We start from the raw sequence: 10,018 nt of genomic DNA, 5'->3' as shown, positions 1-10,018 counted from the left end.
GTATGTCTATTTCTGGGCTCTCTATTCTCTTCCACTGGCCTATTTGTCTATACTTTCAGCAGTTCCCACTGTCTCTATTACTGTAGTTTTACAGTAAGTCGTGAAGTCCTCCTACTGTTCTTCAATATTGTATTGACTATTCTGGGTCTTTCCCTCTCCATATAAACTTTAGAGTTGGTTTGACAATATCCATAAAAACCTTGCTGTGATTTTATTTCAGATTGCATTGAAACTATAGATCAAGCTGGGAAGAACTAACATCTAGATAATACGGCCACTTTCATATACATGAGGAAAGCTGTGCACACTGCTAACCTGAATAAATTCTGGGATTCTGTTACAAAGAAATAAAGGAAGACCAGATGCTGGCTCAAGTAATTAGCAGTCTCTCCACATAGAGACTTCATACCATTTGGTAGAAAAAAATAAGCTTTTGATTAAACAAAAGCTGACACTAAAGTCATATAAAAATTGGGAGGATACACACTTATGATTTGGAAATGCTTTTAATCAGGGTAAGTTGTTTTCCAAATAAACAGTAAAAATTTACAAAACCTACTGAAGGAAAAAATTCCTCGTCCTAGAACATTAGTTCTCTAATCTGTCACAACAGTTACACCTCCAACAGTTGTGAGATATAATTAACGTGAGGAGTGTTTTAACTTATTAGTACCAGGTTAAACCATATAAAATTGCAGAGTTTTATAGTCAGAAACAAATATTGGTAATTTCATATAGTTCAACCTGTATCCAAGTGTGTGACTAATTTACTTAAAAAATACAAGTTAGGGTAGATCTAGGTTATCACCATAATATTGTAGAATGTTACAGCTGAATTCCAACCATCTTTATTCAGTGGGAAAGAAGTGAAATTACAGCTGGAATATCAGAACTGTACCTTCACCCTTAAGCACTTCTGAATTCTTTTTCTGTTCTCAGGAGTAATACTGACATTGGTAGACTGGAAAATGGCCCCCCAAATGTTTTTATGCCATAATTCTCAGTTTTATGCCTGGTTAAATTACATGGCAAAAGGGACTTTGCAGATGGGATTAAGATTATAGACCTTGAAACAGGGAAGTTACCCAGATGTGCCCAGTGTAATCAAATGGACCTTTAAAAGAAGGCAGAAGGGTCCATCATCAATAGGATTATGGAAGAAGCAGGAGAGATTCAAAGACTGAGAGGGACTTGACCATTGCTGGCTTTGAAGAGAAGGGGACCATGAGTGAAGGAATGCAGGCAGCCTCTAGAAGTGGTTTGGCTGGGAATGGCTCTCAGCCAACAGCAAGGAAATGGGACCATGATCCTTCAGCTGCAAAGAACTGAATTCTGCCAACAACTGAATGAACGAGGAAATGGAGTCCCCAATGCCACATCCAGAAGAGAATGAAGCTCTGCAAATACCTTGATTTTAGCCCAGGTGAGACCCATATCAGATGGCTGACCTACAAAACTATAAGACAATACACTTGTGTAGCTTAATACACTTTAGCCACTAAGTCTGTGGTAATTTGTGATGGCTGCAATAGAAACTCACACTTACCTTAGTAAAACCCCCATTTTAAAAGGACTCATCACAGAAGGGTCCCTACAGTCATTGAAACCATATTTTTAAAAACTCGTATCTGGTCCTTAATGATTCTAGTATATTAAACTATATTATAATTGGAAATGTGTATATAGCCAACAAAAATAATAAAATTGTGAACTGAAAACTACAAAGCCAGTTATTTTATATAAAAACTCTAAAAACATCATGACTAGTTTTTATGAGAAACATTTCATCTAGGAGTGATTTCTAAGGCAGTTTCTTGAGTTTCCATAAAAACAGAGCCTTCTGTCTCAGAAGAAGGGATATCAATAAGAGGACCAGAATCCTCTATATCCAAGTTCGGTGGTTTCTCCTGTTCATAACTCAGGTTTGAATTATCTTTCATTTGAATCTCTTGCTCTTCCAACTCCAAAGATTTATCTGGGTCTGGAGCTACAACTTCATCCTCTTCATTTTCATGCAGAAAACTACAAATCATGTTGGGTCTACAGGAGAAATCATTTTCCTTGATTTGCAGCCATTCCACACCACCTAATGGAGGAGGCAGGGGGACAAACCAAGAAACATGAAAAAGGAATTTCAGTTACTTACATATATTTTTAATTTAATTGTTCATATAAATATTTATCAAAATAAAACCCCAACGTAAAGAAAGGAACATGGTGCCTGTACCTACTGATAAATGATCATGTAATTTCCATCTTACATGGAGACCTTGGAATGCCTATAGGGTATGCATCATCAAAATCACTAAAAGTAATCAACTTCAGTTACTATTCCAAGCCCTTTTCCCAGAGTCCAATTCCCAACTCATTCTGAGAGATAACTGAGCTCCCACTGCCATCTTTTGTCTTGAAGAAAATTTTGTCACTTCCCTACAATTTTCTCCCTACCCATTCAGTTTTCATAATACAATGGATGATACCACTCTATCATCTTGAGTCAACATTTATTTGTCATTTTGAGTTGAAAAATCCAATTGTGAAATAAGACACCTCTCCAAAAAAAACCCTTGAAAAAATTTTTTGTTCCTTTCCATACTCACAGTCAAAGCCCTTACCTGTCAATGAACTCCCATAATCGAGAATTGCTCCAGGGACTTCCCTGGTGGTCCAGTGGTAAAGAATCCTCCTTACAATGCAGGGGAAAACGGGTTTGATCCGTGGTGAGGGAACTAAGCTCCCACATGCTGCAGGGCAACTAAGCCCGCATGCCACAACTACTGAGGTCGCGCGCCTCAACTAGAGCCTGCGTATTGCAAACTACAGAACCCACGCACCCTGGAGCCTGTGCACCACAACTAGAGAGAAGCCCGTGCACCACAACGAAGAGCTTATGCGCCACAACGAAAGATCCCAAATGCCTTAACGAAGATCCCGTGTGCTGCAACTAAGACCTGACACAGCCAAAAATAAACAAAATAAATAAATAATAAATAAATCTGAAAAAAAAATTGCTCCAATAATGCTAGCCATTTTTTTCTTTCATTCTTATGACCCTTTCAGTTAAGTATTTTCAATGGATCCTCAATTCCTATAGCCCAAGCTGTTTACTCTCACCTTCAAAGTTCCATTAGATATCTGTAAGATATACCAACCTATCTTGTCACCCTGTTCATGCATCCATCTGTTCCTATCCCCATTCATAAACTAACTCTTCTGCAGCTGTTTGTTGAAACATCCTTACTGTTGATCCCATATCTTTTCTCATGTATTACTACTATAAAGTCTCCCTCTTTCAAAAATCGATTTGTTCTTTCCCTCCAGTTCAGCTTCAACTATTGACTTCATAGTTTTTTCTTGCTATAACGTCATTCTCCTAGTCACCAAGTTTAAAACCTCAAAGCCATCCTAAAGCCTACTCTGTTATCTAGCATAATACTTGGCACATAACAGATACTTAAAATAAGTTGAATGAAATGGGTGTCGAGTCATAGTCATCCATGTCTGTTTCAATGTGATTTGCTTTAGAGTACAAGTTCCTAGAAAGGACCACATTTCCTGTGTATTTTGTTCTGCCTCCAGCATCTTGCCATGTTTGGCAAACAGCCTCCAAGATGGTCCCCAATGATCCTCACCTTTCTGACAAGCACGCCCGCCCCTGTGTCGTCCCCTCCCACATGGAATAGGATATCACAGAAATGACAGAATGTGACTTCTAAGGATAGTTCATAAAAGACATTGTGGCTTCTACCTTGTTCTTAAGGATCACTTGGTCTGGGAAAGCCAGCCTCCGTGTCAGGAGGGCACTCAAACAGTAGTGTGAGGAGGTGAGGAAGTGAGGCCTCCTGCAACAGGCAGCACAAACTCACCAGCTATGTGAGTGAGCCATCTTACAATTAGATTTTCCAGCCCTACTCAAGCCTTCAGATGACTACAGCCCAGCCAACACAATGACTGCAACCTCATGAGAGACCCCAGCCAGAACAACCTAGCTAAGCTGCTCCCCAATTCCTGATTCACAGAAACGTGTAAGGTGGTGTTCTGTTGTTGTTGTTTTAAGCCTTTAAGTTTAGGGGTAACTTTTTATGCAGCAACAGGTAACCAATACAGCCTTGAATAGTTCGTTACTAATTTATTTGATTGAAAGATACACACAAATCTTCCCAAAGATCTATTAGATTATTAAGAACTATAGGAGAGGAAATTGTATAACTTCCTTTAAAAAGAATATCTAAATGATAGCTAAGCTATCTGGTATGTATCTGCCTTTCGAATTCATTCTAGAACTTCAAGTGCCTACTTCCTATTATTTTTGGAGTGCCTAAAAAAAGGGATAATTGTGGAATATATAAGAACAAAGATTTGTTATATAGTTACGTGTAGCTGGTATAATTAATTTCTAAATGATTAATGTACCTTCAAATGTTTATTCCTTAAAATATAATAAATCAAACCATGAATATTCATCAATAGGGTCTCATTTACTAGAGTTTCAAATATGTCTTTGAGCAATAAGTCTTTTTTTTTTTTTGGTGGACAAACACCTTTATTCTGACTGTGTCACAAATTCCCTAGGGCAAGAGAAGGAGGTTGGTGTGGTGAACAATGGGCTTTTAAACCACCAAGTGTTTATTTGCTCATCTCCACAAACATGCGCCTGCTATGGGTGCAAGAAGCACTGGCCTAAGGTCTCTAGTGTGGGATGACGAGCAACTGGAGAAGGCTAAATGGATGCTTATTAAAGAACGAGACCCAGGACTAACAACTCTGGTCCTAGAGTCCCTCCCACATATAAAGCCAGTTTCTTCCAGTTGTGAGCATCTTGGGGAAGGTTACTGCATCTGCCAAAAGTTCAGGAGATCCTATGGGGTTACTCCTTGGGAATCGAGAACTGCTATCATCATATCTTCTGCACTTACAAAGAAGTTTTAATGAGAGAGAGAGAGAGAGAGAGAGAAGTAGTTGCTGAATTCCCTGGGGTTGAAATCATGTCAAGTTTCTTGACAAACTCCTCACAATCGTTTCCAATGCAAAGAAGATAGAAATTTCTTATATGTCTCCAGTGCCCCCTGCTATGTGAGAATTCAACTCAATTTTAAATCTATGTTTGGTACTTTTCATGGAGTACCCTCAATTTTAATATACTTTACCTATCACATATAGTTATTACTACAAAGTACAAAGAACATCCTGGCAGCAGTGTTTCATAAAGCCAATACTAAATCACCTATTTTCAGAGAACTAAGTGAACTAACCTATGTTTTCTTCTCCTTCCTTCTTTTCTGTCAGAAGAGTTCTTGTCATGCTGAGCTTCTTCATTGTGTGGCATTTATATTTTAGCACTGTTTTATTATTGCCTTCTGCATCCACTAGAATATAAAATGAACACTATTATGCTGCTTGATGCCATCAAATAATCATGTTAAGCCTCAATGATTCCAGTTTCCTCCAGCTCCAAGCACAGAGAAATATCAGATAAAATACATAAGAACAAAAGGCACAGTGAACTCAAAGACAACAAACATCTCTACGGGACAGAAACACAAAGTGAGATTAAAGCTATGGGCCTATTAGGCTCCAGCTCGGAAGCAGGAAAGGGAGGCCAGGAATTTGGCCTTACAGGGTAATGAGGTCGAAAACTCTGCCACTCAAAGTGAAGGACCAAAGGTAGACCTACTGCTTGAAGCCGGACTGGAGTGGAGAACATTACCGATCATGAAAGAAGATGAGAAAAAAACCGCTGTCAACCTGCTGCTGGGGGTCACAGCTTTATAAAAACTGTGGGCGTAGGCAGGAGGGAGGATGCGGCTCTGTGCTAAGGATGTGAAGCACATGGAAAACTTCCACACCCTGCCACTGTGTGGCTGATACTACACTTTAGAAAGCAACACAGTGACATCTATTAAGTTCAACCACATGAAACTGTCGCTATTCGGCCCAAATTGGTAATTTCATATGGTTGAATCTAGTACACACACTCATCAAGACATTTTTACATATATGCAAAAGGAAACATAAAACTATTCATGGCAGCATTTCTGTAGTGAGTTAATAAGCATAATTATGAAAATGGGCTCTGGAGCAGACCACCTGGGTTCAAATCCTGGCTCTGCCTCTTATTTTGTGTATGACCTCGGGAATGTTATTTACCTCTCTGTGCTTCAGTTTCTTCAAATATAAAATGAAAACAATGGCATCTACCTCATAGACTTGTGGTGAGGATTCAATGAGTTAATACTTATAGCACCTAGAACAGTGCCTGACATACAGAAAGCACTCAATAAATTTTAGTAGTTATTAATAATTACTGGTAAAAACGGAAGCAACCTACATGTCCATAAATTGGAGAATAAACTGTGGTATAGTCACAAATAGAATCTTAAGCAACAGGGAAAACAGATATATATCAACACGTATAAATCTCGAAACATCTCTAATTGAAAAAAGACATAGAATAATATGTGTAATATGCTATAACTTGTATCAAGTGTGAAAATACACAGAAAGTGCTATTTATTGTGTGCGGATACATACATATGTAATATAAAATCAGGTATAGGAAAGAAAAACACCAAATTCAGGAGAGTGATTAACTCTGAAGACAGAGGAAGGGAGTAGGTTTGGAGAGGGGTATACCAGGGGCTTCAAAGGTATGTGGAATGTTTTTTAACTACCTAACCAAAAGGGAGGATTTGATACAGCTGGACAAGGCGTACATGAGACCTTATAATTTTAATATCCACCATACATAAGTATGTTTGAAATATTTCATAGTAAAAAGAGTTGAGTCAACATAGCAATCACTTACCATGTTCAACATTTTCTTCAAAGATAACACAGGTCCCAAGAGTGTCTGTAGAAAAACATGAAGGCAACTTGTTGAAAAGTAACAGAGCTACTTTCTCTGAAAGGCATATTAAAAAAAAAGGGAGTTTCATCTCTCTGACTTCCTCCTACCTTCATACTCTCCAGCAAAGACATAGCTGTCCACTTGCAGAATGGGCTTCTCAGTATCAATTCCCTACAACAGAATATAGGATCATTAAAAAAATCATCATTAGAAAAAGCCTTGGGGGTGGGGGGAATGGGTGAAGTGGGGGCTCAAACGATACCAACTTGCAGTTACAAAATAAATAAGTCCTGGGATGTTTAAGTACATCATGGTGACTATAGTTAATAATACTGTACTTTATATTTGAAAATTGCTAAGAGAGTAAACCTTCAAAGTTCTTACCAGAAGAAAAAAAAATTGTAACGATGTGTAGTGATGGGTGTTAACTAGACATTGTGGTGATCATTTCACAATATATGCAAATATTGAAAACGTTGTACAGCTGAAACTAGTATAATGTTATATGTCAATTATTTCTCAATTTAAAAAAGAATGCACAAGGGACTTCCCTGGTGGTACAGCGGTTAAGACTCTGCGCTTCCACTGCACGGGGCACGGGTTCGATCCCTGGTCAGGGAACTAAGATCCCACATCCCGCATGCCATGTGGCATGGCAAAAAAAGAACAAGACTTTTACATGAAACCTTGCTACCAAGGAGACTGATTTCCAAAGCTGGGGAACCTTTGGATCTTCTTGTCCTAGCAAGTAAAAGATAAGCTAAAACTGCTCTCATCACAGCAGCTACAAACTGAAGACTACTTAATTCATACCCAAGTAGCAAGGTCTATTTCAATCAACATCCTCTTCAACATAAAGTAAGAACAGAGGAAGTTTTGTCAAAAATGCTCAAAAGAGGGCTTCCCTGGTGGCGCAGTGGTTGAGAGTCCGCCTGCCAATGCAGGGGACACGGGTTCATGTCCCGGTCCGGGAAGATCCCACATGCCGCGGAGCAGCTGGGCCCGTGAGCCATGGCCGCTGAGCCTGGGCGTCCGGAGCCTGTGCTCCGCAATGGGAGAGGCCACAACAGTGAGAGGCCCGCGAACTGCAAAAAAAAAAAAAAAATGCTCAAAAGATTTTAAACATAAAACAGACGGTAACTCCCGATACCATAGCTCAAGTCAACAGTACTCGGGCCTCTCACCGCCGTGGCCTCTCCCGTTGCCGAGCACAGGCTCCGGGCGCGCAGGCTCAGCGGCCATGGCTCACGGGCCGCACGAACCCGCGTCCCTGCATCAGCAGGCAGACTCCCAACCACTGCGTCACCAGGGAAGCCCTGAAGTCCTTTCTTAATAGGTATTCTCTCTCCCTTCTCCACACTATTTTTGTTTGTTTTCCATATTTTATTTTTTGAAGTTTTTTAAATTTTATTTTATTATTATTATTTTTGCGGTAGGCGGGCCTCTCACTGTTGTGGCCTCTCCCGTTACGGAGCACAGGCTCCGGACGCGCAGGCTCCGCGGCCCGTGGGATCTTCCCGGACCAGGGCACGAACCCGTGTCCCCTGCATCGGCAGGCGGACTCTCAACCACTGCGCCCCCAGGGAAGCCCCTTTAATTTTGTTTTTTACTTAAGTATAGTTGAAGTACAATGCTGTGTAATCACTGCTGTACAGCAAAGTGACTCAATTGTACATATATACATTTTTTCATATTCTCCATTATCATTTATCACAGGATATTGAAATATAGTTCCCTGTGCTATACAGTAGAACCTTGTTGTTTACCCATTCTATATATACCAGTTTGCATGTTTAACCTCTGTGTGCATATCTAATTATCCTCTCTGCCCTTTGTGTTTTACTCACCCTCCTCACTATATAAAACGGTGTATTTTTTCAAAACCTAATGTTCCATATCAAAATGCTTTAACCCTCCAAATCTTTACCTCTCTCCAGCCACACAGGCAGACACTCAGGCAGAGATAGGCATTAACTTTCTCCCAGCTGCTCCCACAGTCCCCCTGTACTCCTGTAATTGTCTCCAGTGTTCACTGCTTTGTTCACGTGAAATTAATATATCAATCTTAGGGACGAGTATATTTCACCAGTCATTCTTGTTTTAAATTTAAGAAAATCTACAACAACCCCCCAATTCTACAAGACTCACCAAAATCTTGCATTTATTTTCACATTTTGAGAGAAAGTCTGAATCAATAATTCCTGATAATTCCACCAGAACCAACTGCTCCTGGTGGAAGAAAGAGGGGTTAAAGGCGCTAGCTTGCGAGTGTGCAGGAAGAAGCAGGCATTAACGAGAGAAGCCAAGCCTCGCCAGTGCAACGACCCCACCTTTGTGAAAACTAGGTCCTGCTTTCAACAAGAGGAAGCGCGCGCCGTTACTTAAGGTAACTTCCCTCCTTCCCCCTCGAACTTCCGTGTAGCCCATAAGGCTGGGGCCAGCTGCCCGCCGCTCCGCGCGCCCTGAGGCACAATCCCGCCAGGAGCCCCCGCAAGCCCGCCGCGTCCCGACTCCCTTCCGCGCACACAGCCGAGCAGCCACCCTCTCCACCGCCGCGCGGGCTTCCGCCTTCGCACTCACTGCGTCCTCCTCCTCCTCCTCCTCCTCCTCCTCCTCCTCGTCCCAGTATCCCCGACTTGGCTCCTCGGCCACCGCCGCCATGCCGCCGCTCCTCCGCGCGGTCTCCGAGCCGTGGGCCCCGCCCGCCGGAGCCGCCATCTTGAGTACGGGCAGCAGCTTCCGCCCCGCCGCGGCTCCGACAGCGCCAGTTGCTCCTGCCAGCACGCGAGATGGCGGCTCCCAGGCCCACGTGGAGCCTGTTGTCCCTGTCCCGAGAGCCGGAGCCGGGGCCCTGGCGGGTCGGCCGGGCAGGTCCCGCGACCTAGGGAACCCTCGGGTTCCCGGCCCAGCTGGGACGAGAGCACTATGGAAGCCGAGGGGATGAAGTAGGTGCAGGCAAGGAGGCTACGGTGCGCGAGGGAAATGGAGAGGCCTCGTGTGGCCCCAGCCTACAATGCTTGGAAAGAAATTCCTAATGTCGTGTGAGCACTGATCATCAATTCAGGTTCTCCACGAGCTAAGTAAAGGGCAGTCCTCAGTGTTCCACGTATCGGGCGCCCACTGCGCGAGGAAGTGAGCTGGGGTTTCAGGCAGCTAGGAGAGGTAGAATAA

The 10,018-nt window shown here is 42.1% G+C and overlaps 1 protein-coding gene across 1 annotated transcript; it reads right to left on the bottom strand.

Annotated features, from left to right (window-relative positions):
- Positions 1–501: 501 nt before the first annotated feature.
- Positions 502–9,565, bottom strand: GTF3C6 (general transcription factor IIIC subunit 6; the record flags this gene model as incomplete). The annotated part of the gene is made up of 6 exons (XM_082668623.1): positions 502–2,086; positions 5,253–5,366; positions 6,806–6,850; positions 6,955–7,018; positions 8,996–9,076; positions 9,428–9,565. The coding sequence occupies 6 exons, from the start codon at positions 9,563–9,565 to the stop codon at positions 1,785–1,787; spliced, it is 744 nt and encodes a 247-aa protein (XP_082524749.1). The 3' UTR covers positions 502–1,784.
- Positions 9,566–10,018: the final 453 nt, after the last annotated feature.

The sequence above is a fragment of the Grampus griseus genome (assembly GCF_964374135.1).
Source record: "Grampus griseus genome assembly, chromosome: 13".
In the NCBI taxonomy this organism is placed as follows: domain Eukaryota; kingdom Metazoa; phylum Chordata; class Mammalia; order Artiodactyla; family Delphinidae; genus Grampus; species Grampus griseus.
This window is presented reverse-complemented; position numbering and strand designations above follow the sequence as displayed.